The 13470-nt window shown below is 42.4% G+C and overlaps 1 protein-coding gene across 2 annotated transcripts in view; it reads left to right on the top strand.

The window, feature by feature from the left end:
- LOC126262282 (focadhesin) overlaps window positions 1-13470 on the top strand; it is a 298944-nt gene that overhangs the window by 211365 nt on the left and 74109 nt on the right. For both annotated transcript variants that reach the window (XM_049958798.1, XM_049958799.1), the window contains exons 14-15: window positions 3426-3552; window positions 3633-3784. In XM_049958798.1, coding sequence (XP_049814755.1) covers window positions 3426-3552; window positions 3633-3784 — 279 coding nt within the window. The remainder of the gene's footprint in view (window positions 1-3425; window positions 3553-3632; window positions 3785-13470) is intronic.

Raw genomic sequence — 13470 nt, 5'->3', positions numbered from 1 at the left:
CTTTTTTTAAGAGGTCCATAATCATCATCACAATTACATTAAGTGTTTATATTTGTAAACATTTATACATTTTCATATAGCTTTTAAGGAACCATTTGCACTCGAGCAAAGACAATATTTAATTTAGTTAGATTATATGTATCGATTTTTTTAAGACAAGAGAATACAAAATAAATGAATTAACACCGCTCTCTTGTCACAGCCAGTAGGGATCAACACACTCTCATGTCATTCGTTGTCCTAGAAGGGCTTAATATTTTGTATGGCTCCACAGTTAGCCATATTGATATTTATTTGCAGAATAGAGGCGCAGAATTAATAAGTCGCTATCATTTGTGAATTATCTGCAATTATTCAGATAGAATTTTACGTAAGTGTCATTTATATCGCAATGTATATGTTAAAATGAATATATGTTTTATTTAATCGTATGCTGTTCTTTGTTTTAGTAGTTTTAGTCACTCCATTTTCATGATTGAAGCTGAGGTCAGATATGAGACTTTGTCTACAAAAAAAAAAAAAACATAATGAGCCCTGGCTACGTTCCGTACATCTTCGGACGTGCGAAGCTCGATAAATTCACGGCGTAAAATTTTAATCCCTCAATTACTTATCCAAACAAACAATTATTATTATTACAAATTATTATTATATATTATTATTATTTTATTTTATATTTTTTATTTGTTACACTGGCGACCGTGACAGGACGAATTGCCAGTAACAAATAAAAAATATAAAATAAAATAATAATAATATATAATAATAATTTGTAATAATAATAATTGTTTGTTTGGATAAGTAATTGAGGGATTAAAATTTTACGCCGTGAATTTATCGAGCTTCACACGTCCGAAGATGTACGGAACACCAGCTTTCCTGAATTAAGGTGGGAACTCTCTTTCTGCAATATATCCTACATCCCCGTAACCCTCCTGGCCTCAACCTTCAAGAGTCACTGTCCTTCACCCACCTATCATGTTCTCTGTTCCCACTCCAGCACTATACAGCCCTCTACTTCACCAATGTATCCATATTCTTTTTTACTTTTCTCCTTTTCCACTCCCCCCTCCCTCCTTGGGTGGGTGGGTGGGTGGGTGCATGCATGCATGCGTGCTTGTTGCCTAATTCATACCTTTTTAGCCAAAAGCTTTCTTGTTTAGCAGTCTTTTTGTTGTGCCTATCTGTGACTCAACATTTCCACTACATGGTGGGTAGCAATCTATCCTTTTTGTAATATTGTAATTATAGTCTAACTATTGTATCCCATATCACTGGACTACAGGATGACTGGATGGCCAGTGCTCAGTAATTCAAATAATGACATTGCCTATAATCAGTGGATTGTTGAACACAAAGTTGACTACTAGGAAGAAATTCTAGATTACACTCATTCATTGGTCTATGAACACAATATTAACCATTACTAAGATATTCAAGACTAATGTTGTCATCAAACATATCCTACAATGGAGCTATTATTTCATGATCTTTAATGGTTTTTAGAGCCTCATTCACTGTTATAGCAGCTGACTCTAATGCCTTTGCACTGACTTCCTTATGTGGTGCTAGACATCCATTAAATTCAGTATAACGTACACCACATTGTTTACTTGAAGAATCACACTTGCATGCTAGACCTTACAGATTTTTAGCTCACGCTGCACTGAATAAATTTGAGCCTAGTTGCTTCCACATGGGGGCTTGGTGACCATAGTATTCAGTCAACAAACTACAGACATCTGAAAAACGCAAGCTACTTGAGTTAGAAGGTGGTTGATATTCTGAGCTACTTTCTACAATTGATTACTAGAAGACAACAAGAGGAAACACTGACAACCAGAGTCAGTTATTTCAGTTGCCTTGCAACAAAGAACAAAACAACAGGAGGAGACCACCCACTCCCATTTGTTTTGTCAACAAGCGAATAACTTAGGGGGAAGTGATGCCAGTTGCTGCCGCAACAAATGTAAAATTTGCTTCTGTTGTTGCAACAAATGTAAAATTTGCTTCTGTTGTTGCTTTTGGTTGACTAACTACCACTGTCACACCTTAGCAAAAGATCTGGCAGAGAAACTGAGAAAATTCTGGTCGTATGTAAAATTGATAAGTGGGTCCAAGGCTTCCTTTCAGTCCCTTGATGACAAGCCTGGTGCAGCAGTTGAAGATAGCAAAACAAAAGCTGAAGTTTTTAATTTCATGTTCAAGAAATCTTTCACAGAGAAGAATTGTACAAACATACTTTCATTTGACCATCAGGTAGACTCCCATATGGACAACATAGTAATAAGAATACGTGGCACTGAGAAACGACTGAAAGATTTGAAAGCAAATAAATGACCAGGTCCGGATGGAATCCCAGTTCGATTTTACAAAGAGGACTCTACGGCATTGGCCCCTTACCTAGCTAGCATTTATTATAAATGTCTTGCCCAGCACAAAGTCTCAAGTGACTGAAAAAAAAGCACATGTGACTCCAGTATATAAGAAAGGTAAAAGAACAGACCCACAAAATTAGAGACCAATATCCCCAACTTCTGTTTGCTGCAGAATCCTTGAACATAGTCGCTTTCCCCCATTTTTAAACCAAGCAACCCACCTTGAACATATTGTCCTGGAATAAAATTAAGTTTATTGATATTGAGAAGCTTATTTACACGAATCAGCACATTTTAGAAAGCACTGCTTGTGCAAAACTCAGATTGCCATTTTCTTACATGATATACTGAGAACAATGGATAAAGGGCAACAGGCAGATTCCATATGTCTAGATTTCTGGAAAGCATTTGACACGGTGTTCCATTGCAGGCTGTTAACAAGGCTACAAGCACAAGAAATAATTTCACAGATAATGAGGGGCTCAAAGACTTCTTAAGTAATAGAATCCAGTATGTTGTCTTTGATAGCGAGTGGTCATCAGAGACAAGGTTATCATCAAGAGTTCACCAGGGAAGTGTGATGGGACCACCTCTCTTCTCTATATACATAAATTTGTGACAAATTAAACTTTTATATTCCTTCTTTCTTTCTCACAACCTGTGAAACAAGCAGTGAAATATTTAGTAAAACATGACATAACTTGTGTACCACAGCAGTGATATGCCACTTGCCCCACTTGTAGTGACTTGTTTCTCACTCCCATTATTAACAGTCGACTTTGGGGCATTTTATAACAAGTGCGTAACGGTGCTCAAGTGTGATTCTAAAGCAAAGAGTGTCCTGCATTATGTATTAAGGTACTGGTGGTTCTGCTAAGAAATGCGTTCAAATAGTAAACATGTCGTCACTGATGTAATGTTAATATCATCTGTTAAAAAAATTTCATGTAATCTAAATTGGTTTGTTCAATCTGTATACAAAAAGATGAATTCGTATTGCCTTGCACTGTAAGTAAAGATTTATTAATCTAAATATTTTTGTTTCAGAAAGATGACATCTCCACCTTATTCAACAACTTTTCAGACTTATGTAGAGGACTCCCTCCTAATGTTCTGAAACCATTTGTTGAAAAGTCGTTGCTTTTAGCTTTGGAGCACTCAAAAATAGATGAAGGTACGTTTCTTGATGTTTTTGTTTTCATTGTTATTTTGTTATTATTAATGATTTTGTCATTTTTTTTTCTTATTTTTCAGGTGAAGATAATTCTGAAATGCAGCTGTTTTTTAACAAAATGCTTTCTCAAATCAAAGCAGCTATGCAGAAAGAGAACATTCATGATGCAAATAGAACAATGGTGGCAATTGTTGTGGAAAGTTTGTTGGAAAAGCTTGATGCTGATCACCCAGTGAGTAGCATGAAGTGCTTGTTAGTGTTGTCAGTAGTTCCTGTAATGCATAAACTGAAAGAATTCGGCTTCTTCACTTTTATAAAGGGCTTTTTGTGACCTGAGTTGCTGAGTGTCATGCTCTGGGAAGAAACGGCTCATTCATATCTCTGTAGTGCAGAATATTTATCACCATCAGTATTTGTTATGAAATTTATTGTGTGCGATGCCCCTGAATATCACTGTGTTTCATTCCGGCTTACAAGTTGACTCCATGATAAATATTAGCAGAATAAGGCCTCACAAAATTTAATCTTGATTTTATGTTATGGAAATTCCAGGGTAGAACAAGGGAAGGGCAACCACTCACTTATACTGGACTGATGTGTGAAGCATAGAAACATATAACAGGAAACAGTGTTCACCTAGTTTTCAAGTTCGTGCTCTTCTTCTAGTAAAAGGCCACACATTCACACATATAATGACACACACACACACACACACACACACACACACACACACACACACACACACACACACACACACACCAGTGGCCATAATGAGACTGGTTATTGAAAGCAGTTACATTGGTGTAAGGTGGTGGGGAGGGGAAGGGAGGGATGCAAGGAGTGGATGGATAGTGGAAAAGAGGCAGGTCTTTCAACAGATGGCTCAGCAGCTGTACAACAAGACAACAGGACAACAGGAGCAGAGATGGTAGAGCATAAAAGAGATGTAGAAAGAGTGAAAAAGGGGGGGGGGGTGTAGGTGGAAGGAAAGGAAGACGGTGATTAAGAGGGAAAAGGATAGGGGAGATAAATGGAGTGGGGTTGTTGATGGGGGGGGGGGGGCAGGGAGTAGCGACAGAAAGAGAAGGGAAAAGTAGGGTTGCAATGGGAAACAGGTTAGTGGAGGTTTAGGCCAGGGAGATTGCGAGAGTGCAGGATATGCTGGAGAGATAATTCCCAGATGTGTAGTTAAGAGAAACTTATGCTGGAAGAGAGTATGCAAATGGCTCACATAGTGAAGCAGCTGTTGAAGTGATTTGTGTTGTGGTGTGCAGTGTGTTCAGCAACTAGATGGTCCAGTATGCAGGCAGTTTGACAGTGGCCATTTGTGCAAGTTGGTTATTTGTCATGCCCACATAGAGTGCTGCACAATAAGCCAGAGTGTAGATGTAGATGTAGACATAGACTGAGACTGGTGAAAGAGCTGAACCACATCCTTCACCAATGCTTCGAGTGCCTCTTGTCATACACTGATAACAGGGCCACATGTGAAAGCAGCGTCATCAGTCTACTGACTGGTTTGATGCGGCCCGCCACGAATTCCTTTCCTGTGCTAACCTCTTCATCTCAGAGTAGCACTTGCAACCTATGTCCTCAATTATTTGCTTGACGTATTCCAATCTCTGTCTTCCTCTACAGTTTTTGCCCTCTATGTTACATATCAGCTATGCTGTAATTAATGTACAGCATTTCATGTGGGCATGTCAAGTAATCAACTGTACCTAGATGAATGGCCATCGCCAAACTATTGCAGACTGCACTTGATCATGCAGCTACTGAACACGCTGCACACGCCAACACAAATGACCACAACATCTGCTTCACTATGTAGGCCATTTGGATACTCCCTTCCAGCATACGTTTCTCTGAACTATGCAGGTGGGAATTCTCTCTCCAGCCTATTCTGCACCCTTGCAATCCCCATGGCCTAACCCTCCACTAACCTATTTTCCACTGCCAATTCTACCTTTTCCCTTCTCTCTTTCGTCCACATCACTCCTATCCCATCCAGATTGTGTACTGCCTTCTCCCACCACTCTTCCTCCTCTCCCCCCTCCCTCACCCCTTGAGCTCTCTATTTCTATTTCCACTTCTCTCCCTTTCTCTCTTGTTTCCCTGTTTTCCTCTTCATCACCATCTTCCTCTCTTTCCCCTCACTTGTACTCCCATCTCCCTCTTTCTACGCCTCTTTTATGCTCGACCCTCTGTACTCCTTTCTTCTTGTTGTGCAGCTGCTGAGTGATATGTTGAAAGACCTGCCACTTTCCCACTACCCCCCTCCTTGCATCCTTCCGTACTCCCTCGCCACCTCCTTCAGCCTAAGCAAATGCTTTCAATTATCAATAATCAGTCTCACCATAATCACAGGAGCATGTGTTTCGTGGTCTGTGTGGTTGTTATGTGTGTAAATGTGTGTACTTTTACTACCTTGTGTGAATAGTGTTTCCTGTTGTGTGTTTCTATGCTCCACACATCAGTCTGCTACAGGTGAGTGATTGCCTTTCCCTTATTTTAGGTAATGTTCATTTTCTGCCAGATGGAACTGGTTAAGAGCAACTAGCATTGTTGCACAGCTTTGGATTATTTGTCACTTTTAAATTATCTACAAGGACTGGTAGACATAATGCAGCAGCTATTTCTAATATCCTTTTAGACTCAACAACCTGCACTGTTTTACCTGTAAAACCAACAGTCAAAGGTTTACTGTATCTTTAAGGTCAAATGATAACAATAAAATATATTAACCAGTCAGGTGCAGATCATGTAAGGGGCAATCAAATGAAAACAAGACAGATGGGAAAAAGTAAGTGAACTGTTCATTATTTCAAAAGTAATTGCCACAACTGTTAAAACAGTTATCCCACTGTGAGATGAATCAAGACCTTCTTGGAAAAACCTTTGCAATTGCCTAAAAGAGCAGTGGCTGTACCCAGGTGTGCACCTCTTCATCTGAACTGATTGCAGCGGCCTGCTTTCTGACTTTATGGAATATGGTGTCACAGTTAACGCACATGGACACTTTGTAGAAACTGAGGTGTGCCATCAAATCCCAACACCCACAAATGTTGATGGATGGTATCGGTCTGTTGCAGGATAATGCCACCCACATTTTGCTGACATTGTTTAAAGTATGCTGCAAAAGTTTCGTGAGAAGCCCTTACACATTGTCCGTAAAGTCCCAATCTCTCTGCAAGCGATTTCCATACTTTCAGAGCCGTGAAGAAAGACATTCATAGCCATCAGTTTTCTTCAGATGAAGATGTACAAGCCTGGGTAAAATCATGATTCCATAGAGAATTGTTAACGTTTTTCCATAAGGGCATTGACTATCTCGTGACTCAGTGGGATAAATGTATTAACAGTTATGGCAATTACTTTTGAAATAATAAACAATTTACCTACTTTTCCCATCTGTCTCATTTTCATTTGACTACCCCTTATGGAAGCAAAATGTATCACAAAATCGTAAACAATGAGTCAATCACAGAGATAGAGAAAATTCAGAAAAAGAATGCTGAGGAGAAATTGATAACTTAGGCAGTGTAGATAGAGAATTTAACTCTTTCTTAAACACATTCATACAATGCTTGAGTCTTGTTTTCCCCTTTAAAAGAAAAGAAAAAAAAAACAGGATAATTTTGAGCAGGAGCAAGGATAAGACATTAAGCTATCTTGTGCTAGGAAGAGAACACTCTACCAAATTCAGAAGAGAAGGCTTGAAAATCTATTACCAACACTAATGTAAAAACTTGCAATCTGGTATTTAAAAAGTGAAACTCATGTACTGTGCTCAAATAAAATAAAAAACTCCAAGAATAATGTGGAATCCATTTCGATCATTGTCAAGCTATTAAAAAAAAGAAAAAAAAACAACAACAATTGTGACCCAAATAAAATTGAGCCCCAGAAAATAACTCTGGCAAAAATGGCAACACTTTCAAATCAGTGGATACCAAATGCGGTGATTACTTCCACATAGTGGCTGCAAATGTTGGACCCACTGTTAAACAACAAAATACATATATAGTACATTTGCTTGTGCAGTCACTGCATGCACCATCAGCAGAAAGTAGCTTTAAAAATGCGACTGCTAAGGAATAACAAAATTTGTAAGGTTACTAAAAATTATAATTCACCTGGCTAGTAAGGTGTTTCTGTGAGACTATTAAAATCTTTCATAGGGGTACTGCTGATTCTGTGTGCAACATGCACAATATTTTGATGAGCAACCCTATTACCATCATCAGGTGCACTGACAAACTGACTGTGATGAGTTACATTTCTTCTCCATGCAACTCCAGAGTGCTGTTTCAAAAGCCATCCATGCCCAAATGTGTGAAATAGCCAAGTCAGTGGTGGTGTTTGCAGCAATGGCTGCACAGATGGTACTAGCAGCCTAACTTTTTGCACTCCATTTGCCTTGGAAGCAGTCCTGTTATTTTACTGAATACCTCATTTTTCTCCTTAATCATATTAGGTTGCATCTTCTGTTGAGGGATGACAGTGCCATGGCATTTTGTTTCTGTAGTATTGGATTAGCGAGGAATAGGGACTGGGGAAATATGAAAATTGGAAGGTTATTCTGAAGAGGGGGATGTTGGATCCAGAGAGGGGAATTTCAATTGTTAGGCTTTTGGCTGGGGGAGGCTGGGGATTCCATGGCTTAGGTAGCATTTAAGGAACAAGATGTGGGATTCCTGCTCCATCTGTCTGTTTCAGTTCAGGAAGGTATCTCTATCCGTAGCTGTTCCTTAAATGCTGCCAAAGCCATGGAATCCCCATCAACAGCATAGTCATAAAAATTCCTGTCCCTAGATGCCATCCTCTATCATAATGAACCTTCAAATTTTCAGATTCCTCAATCCTTATACCTCCTAACCTGATACACCAGAAACAAGTCTCCATGGTGCAGCCATTCCAGAACCACTTTGCCCCCTCCAGAGGAAACTGTTAATGTGCAGCACCGACTACTTACAGTATACCTCTCAAATTGAAACCCTCACCTCAAACACCTGGAAGAGCACTCCAGACATTGCCTCCAAAAGTTATCAAAATCCTCTTCCCACCGCAAAACACCACTATCCATCAACAGCTATCTTAATACCAGTGAACACTCCCATCGACTCCTCATAGCGCCCAGACCCTGGCTTACTGATCTTTTGCATCTGTCACATCCAAAACTCCCTCCCAGCATCCCTCAAAACATACAACCTAAAGAAATCTAAAATACTGTTGTCAGCCTATACACCAGAAACCTCAGTCCTATAGAAGTCCTATCCAAAAGCCCCACCTTCAGCCTCACACCCAAGTTCCATTATGCTGGATTCATCAAAGACCCACTTTCCTTCTTTTGATCCCTATTGTGGAAACATTTGATTCCTAGTAATCTCTCCAGCCAAAGCCCATTCCAATGCTGAACTTTGTCTCTGGCAATTCGCACTACTATCCTGATGTGACCCTCTCTCTCTTCCACATAACCACTCCCTGGTTACCTACCAGGAATTCCTCACCATCCTTTGCCAAGTACCTTTCCAAGAATGCAGATCTCTCAATGGAAGAAAGAACAGCCATACACAACCTCAAGACAGACTGATTTAATCATCCTTCATCCTCCCTACTGACAAAGACTCCCCCACTGCCATAAAGGATCACAGCAGTTACTTGACTGAAGGCATCTGCCAACTGTCTGGTTCTTTTACATACTAGCTCTGGCATAGTGATCCCACTCCAGAAGTCCAACATAACCTCCAATCCCTACTCAATTCCTCAGGCCATCATCCCTCAAATCCATCTCCTTCATCACCACACAACTACCCCTTACACACTCACCTTCTGCATGCTTTACAGTATTCTCCCCCCCCCCCCCCTCCCCCCCAGAGGGTTCATGGTTCTTCTGTGCATTCGTGCATGGCACTTGTGGGACCCTGAGCTATAGCAGCCCATTCTTCCTTCCCAGGCTGCATTTCTGTCCCCCTGCCCCCCCCCCCCTCTCTTTCCTTGCTCCTTCCTCACTGCCCCTTCCTTCCCCTCTCTCTGTGTTCTTACTTATGTTGACCTGCCTGTTCACCTTGTTTCCTATATTGTTCCCTCTTCCTTGTCTTTTCCATTCTTCCTTTTTGGTATTTTTGGTCCCCCTTTGGGGTTTTACCTCCACTTTGAAATTTTCTCTCCATAATGTGAGCCATTTGGTGCAGAATTCTCTCCCTAGCATCTATGTACCTGGATTCCTCACCCCCTTTCCTTTCCTTTCCCTCTTCCTTCCCTGCTGTAGCCCTCCACCCTGCTAGGTCACCAGCATGTGTAGCCAGGGTGGGGCTGTTACGTACCCATCTGGCTGAGCCCTCTGACAACGCAGGGATCACACTTCTGATACCTGAGCTGTTGCTTCCCCGTGTACACCTAGAAGTGGTTGCTTGTCATTTTGGAGCATCAGAATGCCCAACAATGGTGCATGTGCCAGATGGCCTGTGCTGTGGCTGGATGGCACCCATTGGGAGAGCCCCTGTTCAGAGTGGGTGGTATCAGGGTGGATGCTTTGCATATGAAACATATCAAGCTCCAAAAATCTGGTTGTTCTTATATTGCCATCTTTTCAGTTTGGTAACGGATCAATGAATGCTACTTCTTATGACACTGTGGCCTTCCTTTCCCTGGCTACACACTGGGAGGAGGGCCAGGATCGCCAGCTTGGGTGTCAACACTTTCTTCACTACCTGGTCTGTATTAGGATCGACAGGGACACATTCACCGCCACAAAGCCATTATTTTTGTGTAAAATATTGAAGACAAGTTTGGTGAAGTGGAGTTTCTCAGTAAGATGCCACCAGGCTCCCTGTTGGTCAAAACTACTTCTGTCACTCAGTTTGCAGCCCGTTGTGCTAGTGATGTGCTTGGCGATGTCCCTGTGTTCATTACACCTCACCAGTCTTCGATTATGGTTCAGTCAGTCATTTTTCATAGGAACCTCATTCTTCAAATTGATGAAGAACTCCAGGCCAATCTGGAATGACAGAGTGTTCATTTTGTTCAATGTGTGCGGAAAGGACGTGAGGACAATTGCTCCAACACCAGCACCTTTATTCTGGTTTCTGAGGAGATAACCACTTGGAGAAGATTGAGGTTATGCGTTATTGGTGTGACATGAAGCCATACATCCTGCCACCCATGAGGTACTTTCAGTGCTTGTGTTTTGGACACGTCTTCCCAATGTACAGCAGACCCTCAGTATGGTGCATGTGGATACCCACACCATGAAGGGAGCCCCTGTGTACTGCTTCCCATGTGTGTTAATTGTTATTACCGTCACTCTCCATTCTCACTAGACTGCCCAGCTTATAAGAAGCAGAAGATGATACAGGATTATAAATCACTTGATTGTTTATCTTACACTGAGTCTTGTCAGAAGCATGACAGGCTTCACCCTGTGTCTGTGACTTCTACTTGTGCCTCTATTATGTCATTTCCTCCTCCGCCCTCTTCATTACCCTAGTCTTGTCCCTCTCTCCTCCTCCTCCTCCTCCTCCTCCTCCTACTCCCCCTCTGTGATTACCATGTCCTCCCCTCTAGGTGCTGATCCCCCTCCCGAGCTAAAGAACTGTCCCCCATCTTGCCAGTGATGGGGGCTCACCCCCGTAATACCTCCACCTGGTGTCTCTCAGGCCAGTGGCCTGCTACCACAAGTCGGCCACAGGAACACAGTCTGTGTGCCGCAGGTTGCCTGCTCTCCTTCTGTTCTGGATCTTGCAGAATCCTGCTCTCCCTCCATGCCCTGCCCTCCTCACCCTATGAAAGAGTCCACTGGGCTTTGCATCATGCTGATTGGCTCCTCTATCCCCAGGTCATGTTTACACACACTTTGTCACCTGTGATCTATCCGATAAGATAATCCATGCTGCCAGCATTGCTGTTCCCCTCTTGACAGTCCATGTTCAATGTCAGCCAGTTCTGTGATGGAGCATGGCCATTACCTCCACTATACATGATCCAGGACAAGCCCCCCCTGCTGCCTCCGGAGGTGCCATCTTCTCCCTCGCAACCTGAGTCTGACTGCTTATTTATGGGTGTCATCCCATCGTCGTTGGTGAGGGGTGGTGACCCAGTGGTGTAACTGGTTCCAGCTCATTCACCTTCCATTTGGAGACCCGCTCCATGCTTATTCAATGAAACTGTAATGGATACTACCATCACCTCCCAGAGTTGCAATCCCTTATTGCCTTTTACTCGGGAGCTTCTGTCATCCTCCAGGAAACTCATTATACTGATGCTCACTCACAGACCCTTTGTGGGTTCCATGCTTTCTGTTGGAACTGTGTCAGCTCTTTGATGGCATCTGGTGGCGTTTTGCGCATTAGTCTGTATGAATATTGTTAGTACACAGATCCCACTTTGTACCACATTAGAAGCAATTTCCATCCGGGTCTCTGCAGTCATGATTTGCAATCTCTACCTCCCTCCTGACAGACCACCTGTATCTGCTTCCCTAACTGCCCTCTTTCAGCAACTCCTCCATCCTTCCTCCTCCTTGGGAATTTCAATTCCCCCCACACTTTGTGGGGCAGTGCTTTCTTATCTAGTTGGAGGCTCCTCATTGACCAATTTCTTGCAGACCATGACTTGTGCATACTTAATGGTGGTTCCCCTACTCATTTTAGTGCCACATATTGCACTTTCTCTGCCATTGATGTTTTTACTCTCTTCCCCTTCCCTCTCCCTTCCCCTCTTCTTCCTTCCTTACTTTGCTCACCACACCATGACCTCTGTGAATTGACCACTTCCCTTTCCGCTCCCACCTCCAAATGAAAAGCTTACACCACTGGTCTTCGCATCGTGCTGATTGGCTTCTCTATTCCCAGGTCATGTTTACACCCTCTTTGTCATCTGTGATCTATCTGATAGGATAATCCATGCTGCCGACATTGCTGTTCCCCTCTTGACAGTCCATGTTCACTATCGGCCAGTTCTGTGATGGAGCATGGTCATTGCCTCCACTATACATGATCGTTGTTGTTCCTTGCAACATCTTAAGTGGCATCCAATCTCTGCCAATCTTATCACCGTTAAACATCTAAATGCCAAAGCCCCTTACTTAATCAAACAGAGCAAGTGGGTGTGTTGGGAACTCTTGTCTCCTCTCTAAGGTCTTCTGTCCCTTTGTCACGGGTGTGGGCTACATATCGCACCCTCCAACGTCATTAGTGGCCATCTTCCATTCCAGACCCTACCCTTCCAAGTGGGCCTTCTGCAGGTCCATCAGTTTATCGCAGAACACTTTGTGACCTATTTTACGATGGCATTGGTGTCAGCCTCCTACCAAGCCACCTTCCTCCTCCAGAAACAGCGGGCTGAAGCTCCCTGTTTATGTTTTAGCCCTTGTCAGTCAGAGTTCTTCAGTAAACCTTTAAATGAATGGGAGCTTTTTCTCTCCCTTTCTTCTTTCGTGATTCAGATCCTGGTCCTGGTTCCATCTGTAACCAATTGCTTTAACATTTCAATCTTCCAAAATGACAATATCTCCTGCGTAGATATTTAACCAAATTTGGGTCCAACGCATCTTCCCTTCTCAGTGGAGCGACAGTATTGTGATTCCTGTTCTTGAGCTTGACAAGAATCCGTCATCCCTTGATGGCTACCCAGGCAATCAGCCTGACCACTCTCCCCTGCAAGTTACTAGAACAGATGGTGGCTTGTTGGTTCAATCAGGTCCTTGAATCTTGGGACCATGTATCTCCTTACCAGTGTGGCTCAGGAGAGATGGTCTCCAATTGATGATCTGCTTCAATTGGAAACAGCAATTTGGCAGGCCTTTTCTCAGCACTGCCATCTTTATACAGTTTTCTTCAATCATCGTAAGGCCTATTACATAACTTGGTGCCATCACATCATCCTTATGCTCCATGAGTGGAGTCCTTGGGACCTTCT

This window comes from Schistocerca nitens, chromosome 6 (assembly GCF_023898315.1).
Source record: "Schistocerca nitens isolate TAMUIC-IGC-003100 chromosome 6, iqSchNite1.1, whole genome shotgun sequence".
Taxonomy (NCBI): domain Eukaryota; kingdom Metazoa; phylum Arthropoda; class Insecta; order Orthoptera; family Acrididae; genus Schistocerca; species Schistocerca nitens.
Note: the sequence above shows the minus strand (reverse complement) of the source record. Positions and strands in the feature narration are given on the sequence as shown.